Source organism: Myxocyprinus asiaticus, chromosome 40 (genome assembly GCF_019703515.2).
Source record: "Myxocyprinus asiaticus isolate MX2 ecotype Aquarium Trade chromosome 40, UBuf_Myxa_2, whole genome shotgun sequence".
Classification (NCBI taxonomy): domain Eukaryota; kingdom Metazoa; phylum Chordata; class Actinopteri; order Cypriniformes; family Catostomidae; genus Myxocyprinus; species Myxocyprinus asiaticus.
Window position 1 is genome coordinate 819685 of NC_059383.1, and position 19548 is coordinate 839232.

The following is a 19548-nucleotide window of genomic DNA, read 5'->3' on the forward strand; positions in this document are numbered from 1 at the left end:
ATTTGTCTTTAAGCCCCCCATGAGCAAGCCAAAGGCGACTGTGGCATGGAATAAAAACTCCATTAGATGTTATTTAGTGGTGGGAAAAAAAACCTTGGGCAAAACCTAAGTTGGAATATTGACTTGAAATATTATCTCTCTTCTGTTCTATAAACTATATGTTTGTATTTTTTCACAATAAAAAAGGCAAATAAAATGCTTGGTACTGTTTTAGGGCGACTTGATATGGAATGTAAAATCTGTTTCTTCTTAAAGTAGAACTCAGAAAAATCTATTCTCATCCAGCTCGACAGGTGGCGGTAAAGTGCTTGGACTCAAGTTAGCGAGAGACAAGTGGAGCGGAAGTGACGTCCGCAGATGCGCTCTCACTCTGTATTGAACCCTTGGTGATAAAGAGCGTCATTCAGTTGTGTTTAAGAGCGATTTGTTAGATCCCATCATGCCTGAGCGCGAATGTAAGTATTGAATACTCTTTATTAACTATGAGTTCAATGTACGAATGAAAAAGTCTCTTAATATGTTAAAATATGCGCTTTTTGTCGCGAGCGAAGCGACCCGCCTGTAATGAGAAATGATTCTATCTAAACTGCATTTTGTTCGACAAATATAAGATATATAAATGTACAAATATAAAGTACTCAAGAACAGTCATTTGTTCATGTCCCTGACATAACTCAGACTGAAACGCATGAACGCATGCAAATGCTAAACTTCTGCATTCAAACGCAAGCGTTTACAAATGTGCAAAGTCGGGAAATATGTATGTGCAGAAATAATCGTTTGGATGATATAACATACTCTAAATTCTCTTAAAAGATGACTTCGCAGGGCACTTCTAAGAGAGAACAACAACGATAGCGTGCCAGTATTCTGCCTAACATCTTTTTCAATTAACATTTTTTGTTGATTCGTACATATAACAAAGAAAAAACACAGCATATCAACATTTAAAGCTAGGGTGTGCAATCTTTTCCAGAAACATTTTTTGTTATACTGGTTGAAAGTCTCTTCACATCCTGATAGCAATCAATAATTTAAGTGGTCTAAATGTTAAAATATATATATATATATATATATATATATATATATATATATATATATATATATATATCTTTTGTGGAAGGGACAGGACTAAAAAATTATCGACCAGTCATTGCATTCGGTCCAAATGTAATGATAGGGTATCCTTCCTATCTGTCAATCTATATTTGCATACAGCCGCGTAACTTGTTCGCGCAGAAAATCACACGTCATCAGCGCGGGTTCCTTGACGCTGTGCAAAGCAAGCATCGAATCCACCAAAACATCTCTCCTCCTGGCACTTATGCTGCGTTCCATTTGTCTCGGAAATTTAGACTCTGCTCTGTGTGTGTGTGTGTGTGTTCATGTATGATAGAGGAGGCGTGGCTTTGGAGACACCTCTGAAGCGAGGGCGGGCTCTATGCTTTCAAAGCTAGATTGCTAACTGCTAGCCTCTCTGGATTACACACCCTACCTTTAACATTTAACCCCCACTATTACCCCTCCCCAATCACCAATCCCAACCTAACCCCCAACGAACACCCCTGTGGTCACAAATAAGAATACACACACACACACACACACACACAAAAAATGAAAATATAATAATCATGTATAATTAAAACTAAATTTCTCTCTCCACAGCTCCTACCCAAGAGTCCCCCAAAAACACGAAATAATTGCCCCATTTCCTATCAAACAAATCCTGAACCACCCAGCCTTCTGCTTGACACCTCCTCGAAAGCCACCACCCTCCCCATCTCCGCACACCACAACGGAAATGAGGGTGCTCTATCCAACTTGCATCCCCTTAAAATAATCTGCCTGCCAATCATAATACTGGTCAGAACTCAATTATCCCTGAAATTTATGATCGCCCAAAACACAGAGTCCAGGTAAAAATTTAATTTAAGTGCCCAAAAATCACATAAAACTCTGAACCTTCAACCAATATTCTTGGACCTTAACACACCACCAAAAAACATGGGTTGTGTCTCCATCTTCTGATTGGCATCGCCAGCAGGTGGGTGTGTCTTAACCAAGCCTATACAATCTAGAGGGGGTCCAATAGAATCGATGTAAAATCTTGAATTGCATAAGGTGCACCCTTGCATCTCTAGATGCAGATTTGAGAACCCTCGCCCACACTCCCTCCTCCAATACCAAGTTTAAATCTTTCTCCCATAATCTCTTGATAAGAAGTTAAAGCTCCATCCCCCAGACTCTGATTTAGCAGGGAGTAATACACTGATGCCTCATGACCTTTTCCAAAAGCAGTAATCACCTCTCCCAGAACTGAGATCTGGGAATTCCAAAATGTTGAACCAAATTTTCAAAAGAGCTCATCACTCCACTCTCATATAGGTCACATAGTGTTGTAACCCCCCTCACAATCCACTCTGACCAGCAGAAAGGGGACTTATTAATACATAATTTAGGGTTCAGCCATATGCTTGAGGCAACATTTAAATAAATGTCCAAATTAAACACTGTGGACACTTCTGTCCATACAGAGTGCAAATGCGAGATAACGGGGTTTAACTTCTCCGATTAGTTTGATAGAAAGGCTTTGTAATGGCAAAATAGGGGCAAGAACTTCCTGTTCAATACAAAACCAGTGTCATTTATACACTGTCATTTTTAGTTATACAGATCACATCATTTGAAGCTATAAAGGGTTTACTTTTATTTCAGAGCCAAAGATTCGGATTTAGACCAATTGACTCTGTATCCTGAGAACTTAGAAAAGGAATTAATAATACTGTGGAGGCAAGGTATAGATCTAATGAGGTAGGTTACAAATAATAAAATATCATTTGCGTAAAGCAAAAGCTTATGCGCCATACCTCCCACCACCACCCCTGGAAAATCGTCTTCCCTCCCTCGTGTAACACAAGATCTTTATTGGATGATCTCAGAAATTTGGCCCCAATTTCTGCCTGTCTCCCTCAGCGGATCTCCGAGCTGGAAATCTGTGAGCCCGCTCGAAACTTCGACATTGTTTGCCGCTGCTGTGAAATGAAACCACTATAAAAAAATCTCCATAGAGCCAGCAGAACTTAGTCACTAGCCCTTCATTAAGCTTAACAACAAGCAAGCTAATCAGGCGTTTGCTCAAAATATGCAGAAATGCCCCCAAAATTAAATATTTGAATTGCTCCTGCTTGAGTTGTTTTTTCATATTGATAACATAACATAGTCAATCCTCTGTGGTCACCGGAGGCGCCAGCGCAATCACCTGACTTTTTCCGTGATAACAGCAGAAAGAAATACTCCGTCATTTTTGGTCATACAGATAAGAGTAAGACATCATTTGAAGCTATAAAGGGTTTACTTTTATTTGTGTACATTACACTCACAATAACAGCAAAATGTTGTGGTTTTGTAAAATACAGAAATCATACAGGATGCACTTTCTGCCATGAACTTCTGTCTGGAGCGCGTCACGAAAATGAACCAAAACTCAGCGTATACTTGCCTCGCAGACATGAGAAATATGTGTATTGAAAGCTTGAATTGTCTACTTTTAAATGAATCAATTTAAATCGAAAACAAATATTCAGCTTGAGCACTTGTCTTTTAATGTCTCCAGAGCCTGAGGATTTTGAATTCTTTGACATGTTTTCTTCCTAGAACAGTTATGTATCAGGGTGTATCAAATCTCACCGGTTTATATCATTAAAAGTATCAAAACTAGCAAAGTGCACAGAGCTCGCCATTCACACGTCCGAACCTCGCATGGTGTCACGTGACTCCTGCCTAATATCGTCTTTTGTGTCCCATGGCAGAAAGTTAGTTGATGAATGATGAAAGAATTGTAATTTTGAGTGAACCAACCCTTTCATGTAGTGTGTGGCACAGAGGAGAACATCAGGATATATTGGAGATTTATGGCTCAGATATATTGTGTCTTTTTCAGCTGATGTGTACTCGAATCCTCTGGCTCCAGACGGCCATGAGGTGGAGGACCATCGGTCAGCGCTGCAGTAAGTTATCTTCACCTTCATTTCATATTAAAATTGGTATTAATTCACTTCTGTCCACATACAAATTGCTGAATAAAATAAGAATTATTTTTTTGTGGTAATGATTAACATTACGCAACAAATGCTGTCGATTGAGCTCAACTTGTTGAATCATAAATTTCCTTTAACTTTAACATGGAATACAATAAAATACATTTTTTATATTTACAAAGACCATACTCATTTTGTAAAATACACACACACACACACTAAAATAATGAAAAAAAACACTACCAGACAAAAGGTTGTCCACTCATTCCTTATGAGTTCTATTTTTCCCACATCTTAGAATAATAGTACAGCAATTAAAACCAATAAATAACATGAACGGAAGTGTGGACATTATGCAGTGACCAAAATAATGCTAAAGAATCAAAACTCATATTTTAGATTTGTTCCTTATCTAGATTAAGGTTTACGGCATTCTCTTTAGCAACACAGTAAGGCAGTGTTCCCGGAGGCAACATTTATATTTGTCTATAAACTAAAGTGAAGAATCTAAGCAGAAGCCTTTTGATCAAAGCTTTTAAGTTCATAAAACATCAATTCAGTCAAGTGTGTCCAATCGTGCCCAATGTGTGAAAAGTTTAATCTATTTGCAAAGAATACAGTATTTTGTTGCTAAACAGAATCTTTAACATAAATTGAAATTTAAGTTAAACTCTTTAAATGTTATCTAATAATTTACATTGTCACTCATTGTAATGTCAGTGATGTTACCACATTGTAAATATACGTACAGGACGATGTGAGGAACTTGTTTCGACATGTTTGCGAGTTCTTGAAGGGCTATGCTGTTTTGTCAATGGTGTTACCCTCTTAATGAGTTATGTCTTATCTGTTTTTGATACTCAGATCCAAGCTGACCAATGATGACTTCAGGAAGCTTCTGATGACCCCTAGAGCCACCCCGTCCTCAGCGCCACCCTCCAAATCACGACATCATGAGTACACTCATTTACATTTGGCAGCATTTTATTCAGATCAGTCTTTATTCAAGTGTTGTTCGAGTTTCTCATTGATATGTGGAGTGTATGTGTGCAGCTTATGTCTGACCTGTCTCATTAAATCAGTTTTCATGTGATTAATTTTTTAGGATGCCACGGGAATATAATGAGGATGAGGATCCTGCAGCGCGAAGACGGAAAAAGAAAAGGTTCGTTGAGGAACTGTCATTTAACAGTGAATAAAGCATCACTTTGTCTAAGGCACTTTGATTTCTGCAATGCGAAAAACTTGGACAGAATTACAGAATTTTGTCCTAAAAATGTGTATGAGAGAGTGAGCGCACTGTCAGCTAAGTAAAAGTGGGAAAACGACACCTTTCAATGCAAAAATAAATTATGCACTACTTTTAAAAGTAATGTTCCCAAACTCTGAAAATAAATAATTTAGCTGTTTCCCCAGACTTGCAGTTGTCCATAAATTTTTATTTATTTATTTATTTATTTTTATTCAGTTAAATGCATTAGGGAGTTTTTATTATGATATAATTGTATAAGTCCATGAGTCAAATTTCACTTATGCATTACAATATTTTTTGCCAACACTATTGTTTTATTATTTTCTTTGTTTCAAACTTTTTCTATTTAAACTATATTGAATGTACTAAATATTAAATCATTCTTCAAAGGCAAAACATTAGAGCATGATTTCCATAAAGTTTTCAGTGAAGCTGACTGTTCACTGGGGACTTCACAACTTTTATACATTGTGCTTTGAACATTGTGTATTGAGAAAGCACAATAAAAATAAACATGACTTGTATGATTTGACATGCAGACCGTTCCAATGGTCTTCATTGCATTTTATTGAATATATATATATATATTAGATATATAATCTACCCAATTCTATCGAAAGGCAAATGGAAATTGTCATTGTATGAAACATTTTTAAACTTTACTGGTGTAATATTAGTTTGTCCCATATGTTTTCTGCACTAAAAGTATCTGTTTGTACTAAAACATTTGCTTACTGTCCTTCTTGTTAGTTTCCAGTAAGAAGTTCACAATGTATAAAATTCCAAATGTCAGTCATAAGATAGATGTTAAATGACAAAATATAATACAGAATGTAAAAGACCATGTTTTTTTTTTTTTTTTTTTTAACTTCTCTGTGAAGTTACTACGCTAAACTGCGGCAGCAGGAGATGGAGAGAGAGCGTGAGTTGGCAGAAAAATATCGTGATCGTGCTCGAGAGAGACGTGATGGCGTTAATAAAGATTATGAGGAGACGGAGCTCATTAGCACCACTGCCAACTACAGAGCCGTGGGGCCCACCGCAGAAGCGTGAGTTTCCATGCATTTATTTGACATATTCTGCACGACATACATGCAGCACAATGGCTTACAAAATGTGATTTTATTTCTATTTTCTATTATGAATTTACAATCATAATTTGTAAGTTTTTCTTTTGAGTGTAGATATGACCAGACTGTTCACACAAGATGCTGTATTGGTCATTCCAAACTTACTCATAAGTTTTTATTGAAAGGTGAAGTGCCACCAACATGTGATTTTTGTCAGACACTGTCTATAAAACACATTTTACTGGAATGTCCTACTTTTAATGCCACTAAGCAATATTTTTACTCAAAAGTTTTTTAGTGGATGTTTTCAAAAATGTCTCACCAGGGAAAAAAAAAAATAAATAAAATAAAATAAAAAAAATTCAGATATTGAAATGAAAGGTAGTATATAATGTTCATTGTGTATATTACTGTATTATATACTGTACTGTGTATATTACCTTTTAAAACTACCTTGATCTTGCCATGAAAATAGCCAGTGATGCTGCTATGGCAATAAAAATAAATAAATAAATAAATACAATTATTATTGTAATCTGTGACTTTTTTTTTTTTTTTGGTGTAGGGACAAATCTGCGGCGGAGAAGAGGCGTCAGTTGATCCAGGAGTCCAAGTTCTTGGGTGGTGATATGGAGCACACTCACTTGGTGAAGGGTTTGGATTTTGCACTGCTGCAGAAGGTAAGACACCATGACTGCTATCTAATACATTTGTAGGAGTCAAGTTTCTGTTAATTTAATAAAAAAATTATGCATTTAATTATGCCCCTCACCTCTACTTTAATTCAGTAATAAGGTTTTTACAGTTTAACAGTTCAGTACCATCAAAAGAGTTCTAATGTAGTAGTTCACCCAAAAATGAGAACTGACAAACTTTTGGATATTGGTTCATATGTCTCTCATCGCAAACCAGACTTTGAGTTCCTCAATGCCGTTGCTTTACAAACACTGCATCGGAACCCTTTGTCCAACCGCAACCTCGAAAGCTGAAAAAGTGTAGGAGGGCGGCGTCCTCGTCAGACTGAGACGCCGCGTTAGCCGGTCCCCGCTCCACAACATTTTACTGCCGAATGTTGAGTCATTGGACAACAAACTTTGCGAGCTAAGGGCACAAATCTCCTTCCAACGAGAGACTCCGGAATGCCTTGGATGTCGGATGATCACGTGGACTGGATGTTCTGGTCCGCCTCTGATGACGACATTGAGGTTTACATAGATTCTGTAATGTGTTTCATTTGGAAGTGCATAGAAGACATGGTGCCAACCAAAACAATACAGATCTACCTTAACAGAAGACCGTGGATTAACAGCGATATCCGTGCAGCATTAAATGCGCGGACCTCAGCTTTTAATTCCAGGAGCAAGGAGGAGTAAAAACAAGCCAGTTATTCCCTCTGAGAACAGGTATAACCATCAGAGCAGCAAAACATCAGTACAGGGACAAAGTGGAGTTACAGTTTAACACCAGCGATACTAGAAGCTTGTGGCAGGGAATCAATAACATCACAGACTTTAAGAATAGACACTCCCAAAAAAATCACCACCGCCGCCTCTTCTGGATGAGCTTAACACCTTCTACACTCGCTTTGAGGTGAACAACTCCTGCGGCCGACACAGCAGATGTTATTCACTTACTGTCTTTGTAGCGGATGTAACCTGATTACCCAACAAGGCCGCGGGTCCAGACAGCATCCCAAGTCGCGTCCTCGGAGCATGCACGGGCCAACTAGCAGGTGTTTTCACAGACATTTTCATGATCAATATTTCTGTTTCAGGGCTCCAGACTGCAAAAAATAATTGATTGCGACAATTTAAAATCTAGTCGCCATTGGCGACAGTCGGGTTGTGTGCGTTCATATGCGGTTTCGTCAGATATCATCTTGTGAGTTATTGAATACATCTTTAGAGTGCGCATCACCAGTGACACGTGCCGCTTTTCACATGTTCTGTTTCTGATGTGTCCCTATACCGCATACAACAACAACAAACCCAGTGCGAGAGTGTCATGAACAAATGACTCTTTTGAACCGGATCTTTTTCATGAATCACCCTCAGGAGCTCAGGTTAGCACTTTTAATCCGATTCACTTTTTCAGCGAATCAGCCGCCAGTGGAGGGATGGAGTCCGGTGCTCTTAAGCAGGTCAGGTCTACCCCAAAAACTCTTTCAATTGTCTATAAATCTTATGCTATTCTCTGGACACCACTCTGACATCCAGTCATTCAGTGACACTAATCTACTATAAACCTCATCACCACGATGAGCAGGGAGGGGGGCCAGAGCACATTACAGTGTCTGACATCCTTTTTGCAAGTTCACACACCTCATTAACATTATCTCTAGTGATCTCCGACTGGCAAAGCATCATTATCACTAGAGCATCATTACATCATTAGTGCTGACATGAATAACAATTTTAGAAAATCTACATTTATCGTTAGACAGCACTTGCAAAATTGATCTGAGGCCAGACGCCCAAGCCCCCGAAATGCATTTAACAATAGTGGCTGGAGTCTCTGTTTCCACGTTCCATACAATAGAATCATCTATTACTAAGGCTCTTTCTACATGATTCTCAGTAGTTGCATCACTGTGTGGGGAGAATCGATTGGAAACCCTAACAGGAACAGGAGAGTGGTGTCGCTTTGCTGAGTGAGTGTGACGCCAAGACGTCACCCAAATGCCCTGCTGCAGGGGCTCTAGAGCCAGAACCAAAAGTGTGTGTTGCTTGTTGTACTACCCGCATCCGAAACAGTATCTACTGGTTTCTCTTTCTCACTGACCTCTAATACCATTCGGATACGTGTCTCTAACTCATTAAACTTCTCCGTCAGCCTGACTAATTCCTTACACTTATCACATGTGAATCCCTCACTGCTGATGGAAGAAGCTATCATAAACGTGATATGCAGTGCAGGAAGAAATAACATGAGCGGATGCCATGACTTACCGCAATTGTTTGTTGTTGTTGGTTGTTCCTGAGGGGTGAAGGTTTGAGATCGATGTGAATCCCTCACGCAATTATTTGTTGTTATGGTTGTTCTTGATACGCGGTGCTTTGAGATCAATGCAATAATCCGTGTAACACAGAGGAGAAAAATGGGTAAGTGCTGTAAAATGCACGGTTTAATCGCTAAAAATATAGAAAGCGTATGCACATGGAAAATGCACGCAGTTGAATCGAGATAAGAGAATAATGCGGGGGAAACCCGATGCATACTGAAAAATGGCAGATGTTAAGGATTAAAAGCTGAAAACATATAGATAAGCGACGCTAACAGGCTACAAACACAGACTCGAGCTAGGCGCCAGCAGTAACAGGTAAAATACACACGGATGAAACAGTAGAAAAGCGGGAGAAAAAACCCCGAAACGCAGTAAAATGTGAAGGGATAAAACAGTGAACGTATGAGAATAAGCAATGCTAAGCAGGCTAGCAGGCTACAAACACTCGTGCAGCGTGCCGTCAACTACAGGAAGTCCCGTGACGAAAGCGAGTACAGACAAGTTCAGCGAGCGTCTACGAACATCCCAGCACATCATTGGAGGTGTCCCTCCAGGACATCTATACCAGGCGATGTGTAAGGAAAGCACGGAGAATCATCAGAGACTCCAGCCATCAGAGCCTGCACCAGCAGTTCAGGCCATCAGACTGCTGAACTGCTAACAACATACCTGAACACTTAACACAGGACCTTAGCACTAATTTCACTGGACTCTGTGTGTGTGTGTGTGTGTGTGTGTGTGTGTGTGTGTGTGTGTGTGTGTGTGTGTGTGTGTGTGTGTGTGTGTGTGTATTTATTTATTTATTTATATATATATATATATATGTGTGTGTGTGTGTGTGTGTGTGTGATTATTTATTTATTTATTTATTTATTTATTTATTTATATATGTGTGTGTGTGTGTGTGTGTGTGTGTGTGTGTAATATATATATATAATCACATATCTCATCTATCATTATTTTTAATTTTTGGGATTTTTTTTTTTTTTCCCCTTTTTCACCCAATTTGGAATTGCCCAATTCCCAATGCGCTTTTAAGTCCTAGTGGTCGCATAGTGATTCACCTCAATCCGGGTGGCGGAGGATGAATTCCAGCTGCTTTCACGTCTGAGACCTTCAACCAGCGCATCTTATCACGTGGCTTGTTGAGCGCATTGCCACGGAGACAGCACGTGTGGAGGCTTCATGCCATCCACGCACAACTCGCCACGCGCCCCACCGAGAACGAACCACATTATAGCGACCATGATGAGGTTACCCCATGTGACTCTAGCCTCCCTAGCAACCGGGCCAATTTGGTTGTTTAGGAGACCTGGCTGGAGTCACTCAGCACGCCCTGGGATTCGAACTAGCGAACTCCAGGGGTGGTAGCCAGCATCTTTTACCACTGAGCTACCCAGGCCCCACATCTATAACTATTAATATCTACCCTTTCACGCACATCTAAGAATTAATGGTAACACAATGGTATATGCCACACATCACTGCACGTTATGTATACTGCGCTTAATTCAATTGTGCCTCCTAACTGTTCAGTTTGTATATTGTGTATTGTATAACATGCAAACTGTGTAAACATCTGCGTTTGTTATTCTGTATAGTGTTATTGTTATTCTGAATATTGCTAATTATCATTTTGTATATTGTTATTCTGAACATTGGTATATTGTTATTCTGTACATTGTTGTTCTGTTGAGCGTACTTATACTTACTGTATTTACATGTATGGCTGCAATGTCTGGACCACACAAGCTTTTCACACATCATTTCACTTGTGTAATGGTGTTGTGACAATAAAAGTGAGTTGAGTTGATATCATCCTTTTTGAACACCCTTGGATGGAAACACAGCTTTATTTGCACATTGTTTTTGCGATTTAAAATGTTTTTTTGCATTTAATTAAATTTGCAACTTGAGTGGAAAGATAGCTAATAAGAATCTTGATGTCGTTCACAGAGGGTTGTGTTTTCATGAGAAAACGTGTGCTGTGTACAATGCATGTTTTCGCATCAGCACTCGCGACTGTGAAAAAGCTTCTCTAAAGGGAAGAGAACATGACCCATGGCATCAAGAAAAAGTAGTGTGGTGTTGTGGCAAAGATGTAATTGATAGACCTATCAATAACACCATGACACGGTTGCATTTTTAACTTCATGTAGTTCACTGTTTTTATTTTCAGGTCAGAGCTGAAATCACTAGTAAGGAGAGAGAAGAGGAAGACATGATTGAAAAAGTGCAAAAAGAAGTCAAGTAAGTTTCAGTATAACCTCGTCTCTTCATTCAGCTCAGTTCAGCGTGTCTTTAACATGTTTGTGTTTGACAGGAAAGATGAAGATCCAGAGCAGAAGATTGAGTTCAAGACTCGTCTGGGTGAGTTCATTGATTATCAACACTTTGAGAATTTTTCCCATTTTATGAGAGCACTAAAGGGCACTTATTATTGGGGCGAGGGTGATTGGGATTGAGACACGTCCATTCTGGTCTCATGAAATGTACATGAACATTTGCAAGACAGAAATTGCATGCTTCATTACACGTTTGGCTGTGAAATGTCCAGCTGGGGGTCCCAAAACTAAGCGAATTGAGGTTGTAACTAGAAGATGTTTTAAGGGTGAATTTTAGATGGAAGTTTTAATGAGTAAAATGTATGTCCCTAACCTAAAACTTTTCCCTAAACCTAACAAATAGTGTCCTGAAAGATAAATGAGAATTTAACAAAACGGACATCCTTACCCTTAACCAACACCTAACCCTAACTGAAAATGTTTTAAAATGCAAATTCGAAATGGGGAAAAAAAACAAAACAAAAAAAAAACATTTACGGAAGCAACCATGTCAAATGTGTGTATATATAGTAACATTCATTTTAAGAGACCATGTTGGACACGTCACGGGTCTTATTCAAACCTGTGAGGATCAGCATGTCAAGAGAATATGCTAGTTCTGCCAGGATTTCGCATCACCTGTTCTTGATTACTGATGCCCAAATTTGGCTGAATTTGCTGCGGCTTTCAACTGATGTTATTTGCTGTGTTTTTGTTGTTTTGCACAGACAAAAACATACAAATAATTGTAGTTCAATTGTCATTTGTTTTGTCAAATGTTGTACAGAGAGCGAAATTCTGATTTTAGATGTTGTGTAATCCGGCCTTAAAGCGCTTCATCTGAGCATCTAGAATACTGGACAATAGGCATCATGTCCTGGACTTGGTCATTTCAACCAAAATACTGGATAATCCTGACTAATACAGGAAAGTTGGCATCCCTGTGTTGAGATGATAGAATGTTGGCTGTGCAGTTGAATGTGTCTTGACTACATCAATATTTTGAGCATTTGTTTTGCTGCTGTCAAACATGGAGTAAATGGATTACCTCAGATTCACGATTTATGCAAAAAAAATTCAAACTATTGTGAATAACGTGGAGTGGTTGAATTTGCATGAGTCCTTGTGATTGTAAGATCACAAAATCGTGGAGAGACTGATCTGCACTATCTGCTGCAACACAGCTCTGACAAATCGTTAGAAGGTTAATGATGACATTGATTGCTCGGAAAGTGAAAGGTGAAGTTTGTAATCTGTCAGCAGTGCCAGTCTGACATAGCAACTTCTAGATCAACCAATGGCAAAAGTCAAAACTGAAAATTCATTAATATTTCATGGTGGGTTAATGTCTCGACAATGTCCTGCCTGCTGCATTCTCTATAAGCAATTTTTACCCAAACAACCTTCCCTCAGAACAACTTCACTCACTCAAACTTCACAGCTGCTTCTGCTTCACATGCACACTTTGTTGAGAACGCACAAGACGGAGGCTCCTGATTTTTGCCGACAGGACTTCATTCAAGACAGGTTTATTATAATTCATGAAGACAAATAAAACGGTTGGATATTAACTGGGTTTGCTGACAGGTTAAAAATTGCCATTTTGTTAAGGGGCAATTCCAGCATTACTGACGTGATATTAGCAGTGAAATTGCCAGTATGTCAAATCATTTGTATGTATAATCATAAAACCCTGCAGACAGAGTCCAGACCATTGATCTATAATAAATATATATAATCAACATTAGAATATGTTCAGTCTAGACAAGTTTTTTAGGTCAGAAAATGAACTGAGTTTCGGATGTAAAAAAAAAAAAAAAAATGGAATTGAGTTTTTGGGAGACATCTCTCTGTAAAAATTGTGAATTTAAATAAACAATCCAGAAATGATACTAGCCACATGATGAAGAGGGGTGGCACTCCTAATGACATGCAATATAACATTTTTGTTTATTGTCACATTCATACATTTTCACATTATTGTGGAAAAACCAGCAATAAAAACAGCACTTACAGTTCATGTTGAGGGAAAATGTTGACATCCAAGATATTGGTATGCTAGCCATTATGGAGCAGTATAGGTTGAATTAAAATTGAAACCGCAATATTCCCTTGCGTAATTGGTAATCAATTATTACTAAACCGCCTTTCAAACCGTCTGCATTAACTGCTTTGGTCAGTGATGCACAAGCTAGTGGCGCCATCTAGCGGCTGTGTGCGGGAAAACACTGAGCAGAGCATCCTATGAGATTATCCAGTGTTTGTCATATATCAATCCAAATCATGAAGTTGTCAAAATGATCCATTACCAAATGTTGGCTGTAGATTTCATAACTTCTGCACTCTATTTAGGTGGTTTTGTGCCTATATAATGCCTATGCTTATATAAATATAGTATGTGTTTGTCAAGAATTAATGGCAAAACTTTACAATAAAGTTCTATTTGTTAACCTCCATTAATTCATTTTAAGGTTAATGATTTATGTGTTGAACTAACAATGAGCATATATATTTTTACGACATTTATTAATGTTTGTTGATGTTGGTTAATGAATATACAATTGTTCATGTTAGTTGTGCATTAATGTTAATATATACAACTTTTTATAAAAAAAAAAAAAAAAATGTAATATGTTGAAATTAACATTTAACCAAGATTTATAAATGCTGTAGTAGTTTAAATTGTTAGTTCATGTTAACTAATGTTGATAACGGGTTGGGGGGTATTTATCTGGCACAAAAACAATGGACATCTCAATAAGGGTGACATTAAACAATTAGGGTGCCAAAAATAAATTGTAAAAAAAAAAGATAACTCAAATGTTTACTAAATACATCTTTTACATCATTGCTCATTTTTGAGCCACAGGTTTTCTTGGGGTTTTCCTATGGGTTCTTATAATGTCAGTGTTGGATTTATGAGTAAAATAAGGTCTGTGGTAGACATTACTCGAAGATCATTGGTCTTTTTGTTTTACAACATAAATTACATAGCCATACACCAAATGTGAATTTTGAAGCCTCCTTGTTTTTATATATATATATATATATATATATATATATATATATATATATATATATATATATATATATATATATATTAGCTAACAAGTTGCTAAATAAGGACCACAACAGTGTTTTGTTTGTCAGGCACGTTCACTCACATGCTCGTGGTAGTTGTAGTCCTTTTTTTAATATATAAACACAGTGGCTTTAAAATTCATGTTTGAGGTATGACTGTGTGTAATTGATGTTGTAGAACAAAACGCATCTTCAAGTAATGTACCTTATTTTATTGTCTATTTTTCTTAGATGGACCAACCCTGTTATAAAAACCCATAGGAAATTACAGAGAGAACCTGTGGTGAATTAGCTAAGAATTGATTAACTGATTCACTAAAATTAATTGGACTTCCCAATGCTATGTGTAAGTGAATTATTTAAAAATTTACATTAACTGCCCAAAGAAGCCAATTCGCTGTCTGTTTTGGACCTCCAATGATAAGAGAGAGGACGGTTTTAGGTAAGCATGTTTGATTACTGCTTCGATTTACTTGCATTTATTTCTGCGTGCCCAATACAATCTAACAAACAGTCATGTAGCTTTAGTAGTAATGTTGTACCATTAGCTGTTGTTAAAAGTAGCTTGTTATTTGAAAAGCAACACTATTGTGAAAATAGCTGAACTACTGTGACTTTGCTAGACTTGCTTGAGTTTTTACCAGGATTATTTTGCTCTTTAGGAAGGAACATTTACCGCATCCTGTTCAAAGGTCGTCAGATGGAGCGAAACGAGCTGTTCCTACCAGGTCGTATGGCGTATGTGGTGGATCTTGAGGATGAGTATGCAGACACGGACATCCCAACCACCCTCATCCGCAGCAAAGCTGACTGCCCCACCATGGAGGTACAAACTCACAACACACTTTAAACTGTTATCACAGAGTTATATTCAGAATGGAATACTAATGTTTTGCTTAAGCAGTATTTGTTTAAATAGTATATGAAACAAAAAAGCAGACTGCAATAACCATAGCAAACAGAGAATTTGATTATTTACATACTGTTTTTGTCATTTCTGTGCCACTACTCTTCATCAAACGGAACTGCAAAATGGATTACCGTTTTCAGGGTTGCTAACCTTGGGCCACGTTCACGGTAGCAGAATATGGTTGTCAGTCCTGTATTTGAGTGCTTAATACGGTTATGTTCACACACCGTTCGGTTATTTACGAGAGTGACAACCACGTTCTACAACCGAACTGACAGCCGCAAATTTTCTCCACCGCATTTTCGGTAAACCTGTATTGTGTGACTTGACAACTAGTTGTTAGTCACGTCATATAATGAGAGAGCCACACTTCACTGTACACGCTATGGCTGCACAATATAAAGAATTTATTGGAATATCGCAAATGTACGTATCACGATATGTATATCACAAGGGCTTGCGATAACAGCATGAGTTTAATACGTTGAAAAGTAACCTTTATGGCGATGCAGAGAACAGAATGGGCGCGCGATTGTCACTTGGTGTGTACGTGTAGTGTTCGTGCAGTGTGCATATGAGCAGACAGTACAACATTTGTGCAGATAATGAGACCAAACGGCGGGTTGAAACTCAAACTTGGCTTGTTTAATGGCCACTTTAGATATATGGATTGTCCCTTGAAATCATTCCTCTCAGTGCAGCTGCAGCGTCGACTGAGAACAGGTACTTTAAACCAACGCGACTGTCTACGGCAAGCGCTTCTTGACAGCAATTTTCAAAATAAAAGTCCCACAATGAATGAAATAAATACGAACATGAATTACAGTGTAAAAATTAAATAATTCATAACCCAGACTATTTTAGGATATCCCATAATATGGTGAAATTAACTTTTATATTCATATGCTTTTTAAAAATAAAATACAAATATTTCAATATGAATTTTAATATCGGCTATATAGCTAATGGTAAAACTATATATTATACAGTCTAAATACTATTCGGAACAAAAGACAAGTATTTTTGTGATCACTGGGATAGAAAGAAATTTCTTTTTATTTGGGTGGTGGGGGTTATGATGTTCCGTGCACTCCGATGACGTCATTATAGGAATATCGTATCACATATTGAATATTGCATTATCCAACAACTTATCACATTTTTTCTCCATATCGTGCAGCCCTAGTACATGCACATGTCTCGTGTGTTTTATGTGGGGATTTGTTTACTCACGGAGATGGAGAAATGAGCTGTGTGTCACCTAAAGATACAACCACTGTCTACCACCAGAGCTGTGCAACACAAAAGCTGTGCTCTGTACTCTGTTAAAAATCATTCAAAACCGCTCTCGGTTAATTATGATCTGATGGATGAACTCGTGTTAGATTCTGACATTGCTCCGTCTGAGTTCTGAACACTGGCTGGAATAAGGCAAAACATTTTGCGCTGTATCTGACAGGGTCTTGACACTGATGTACACAACAGAACACAAGTGATTAAGCAGGGGGTGTCATGACCCTTTTATAATAATAGAAAGTAGCTGCCTTGAGGGGTTGCGAATATGGCCGCTAAATGACCTGACAACTGTAGCGAGTGTGTCAAAATGAAAACAAGGCCAAACACATTTTAGGAAATTTAGAAATTTTGACAGGACACTATAAGGTCCAAAAAAGGATGTGGACGTGCTAGAAAAAGACATGGTCACCCTAGGAAAGAGGGCACACACACTTGCGTCTCACTACTGGTGTTTCTTCTTCATGTCCAGTAGATGGCTAGCTCCTTTGAAATAGTCACATTATCAAGTGAAGGAAGAAATTTGACTCGTGCAGAACCTTGCTGCTTTCGACTGGTCCAGTCAAGAATGTCAGTTTTAGAGCCATCAAGCATCATGTTGGAATATATCCTATGAGCAGATTTGTAGCTGTGTTTTATTGATTTTTACATTTAAATAATATTGTACATGAAGTTGTGGTGGGACCAAATGCGTGAGTGTTTGCAAGTCTGCTGTTTTCAGTCCGGTTCCCTCAAACACCCAACCTGAACATTGGTTGGACAAACAGGTAGGTATTCCTGCCCTATACTGATAGCATTAGATGAGCTGCTATTGTCTGTGTATCCAAACAAACAGGAGAATGTTTTGAGAGCGATTTTACAATGTTACAAATGGCTCACTTGTCTCTCCACATTAAACCGGGAGACAACTAAGTTTTAAAATGTCACAAAACTACATCAATCAACATCTAGATATGAATTTGGGTTCTTTTATCCCACTGAAAATCAAGCCAAGTTCTTGACCGAGAAGGTCAAGTTCAGGGCAGTATTCTCTGGTTTTGTACTGCACAGTTTGGCAAATGTAGTAAGTAATTAGTAGGTATCTTGCATACAGAATATATGGTATACCGCAAAAATTAAGAGTGGTATGCATTCTGAACAAAGCTGTTTTAACTCTCCCTTACCATAAGTGTCCTGCGTTGAAACTCTGTGGTGTGATTTGTTCCTCAGGCTCAGACGACGCTCACCACCAATGACATCGTCATCAGCAAACTGACGCAGATCCTGTCATATCTGAGGCAGGGCACACGCAACAAAAAACTCAAGAAGAAGGACAAAGGTAGTTGCTTAACTGACGTCTAATGCTGCGTTCATATGTGTTAAAGGAATACTCGGATTGCCTTTGTTTTATGTAAGATTTTGAAACAATTTAGTATGAGATATACACAAAAACAGAAGAAATCAAATACTTTTTCACAGCACTGTACAGTAGATTGGTTTGATGTTCGGATCTTTCAAGTTAATTAATAATACTTTAAAAATGCAATTCATACAAAACAATTACTTAATTACACCTCTACTATTATTTGCTTACGCTTATGTTGGTTGAACAATATTACCAGTCGAGAATAAAAATGAAATAAATGCCACATCCTAGGTTAAGTGAACAAAATATTATTACACTTATGACTTGTCAGTGTTAACAACATGTCAGTGAATGCCTTTTACATGCACTTTAAAAGTCTTATTTCAGTCATATTAAAGCAATAATGTTTTTTTTATTTTTTTTTTTATAAATGTCATGGAAATGCGTTAGTCCTACTGAAATCGTACCAGTCCAGTTTTGCTAAATCAAACTAAAAGACCTAGATAATGTGATTGTAGATCGGTTCCATCTAGCATGTATACACATCAGTCGGTCCACAATAGGCCTCGTTTTATCCGCATGCTCCGAAAAACAGAGGTGCCACGCTACATGTATTTAACACAGAAGTCAATCACAACACAAAGGAGAGAGGAAGTAGAGCAACAACAAAACAGAAGTGTCCTTTTTCCTTCAAATACTTTACCATACACTGCGAGAGCTGAAAGGTGTGGGGCTCAAAAATAATGTTTATTCAGAACTCACCTTTTACAGGGCTCCAGACTTAAAAAATAAAAAATAAAAATAAATAAAAAGAGAAGACTTTGGAGCCACTGGCTCCTAAACTGAAACATTTAGGAGCCAAATGGCTGTTTTTAGTTGCCAAATCACAGAATTGCTCAAGTTTGATTGTTGTTACAATACAAGATAGAAAGCCGGAGAAAAATATGAACAGTTTGTTTTGCTGTTACGTGCCATTGTGTTACCACAATAATAGACCATTTAAACGTTCTGTGTATCAGAGCCATGGCAGATGCATATGAGCTCAAAATGTTGAATTACTCACCTGTTTCACTCTTCCTCTCTCTCCTCAACAGTTCCCTGTAACTTTTAACTGTCTTGCCTAATGATAAAAGGGCAAATATCAATAAAACTTCTATCAGATACCGTCTGCAAATATGCTGATACTTCATTTAAACAGATGTAACTCACGAGCCTTACTAAAATCCAGCGTT

At 37.9% G+C, this 19548-nt stretch overlaps 1 protein-coding gene across 1 annotated transcript in view; it reads left to right on the plus strand.

Annotated features, from left to right (window-relative positions):
* The first annotated feature begins 300 nt into the window (after nucleotides 1-300).
* The window catches only part of ik (IK cytokine), a 41363-nt gene continuing 22115 nt past the window's right edge, over nucleotides 301-19548 (plus strand). The window contains exons 1-10 of the mRNA XM_051680593.1: nucleotides 301-455; nucleotides 3941-4007; nucleotides 4902-4994; nucleotides 5143-5202; nucleotides 6171-6338; nucleotides 6925-7039; nucleotides 11543-11613; nucleotides 11687-11733; nucleotides 15431-15594; nucleotides 18181-18289. Of these exons, the coding sequence (XP_051536553.1) occupies nucleotides 440-455; nucleotides 3941-4007; nucleotides 4902-4994; nucleotides 5143-5202; nucleotides 6171-6338; nucleotides 6925-7039; nucleotides 11543-11613; nucleotides 11687-11733; nucleotides 15431-15594; nucleotides 18181-18289 (910 nt within the window). The 5' untranslated portion in view covers nucleotides 301-439. The remainder of the gene's footprint in view (nucleotides 456-3940; nucleotides 4008-4901; nucleotides 4995-5142; nucleotides 5203-6170; nucleotides 6339-6924; nucleotides 7040-11542; nucleotides 11614-11686; nucleotides 11734-15430; nucleotides 15595-18180; nucleotides 18290-19548) is intronic.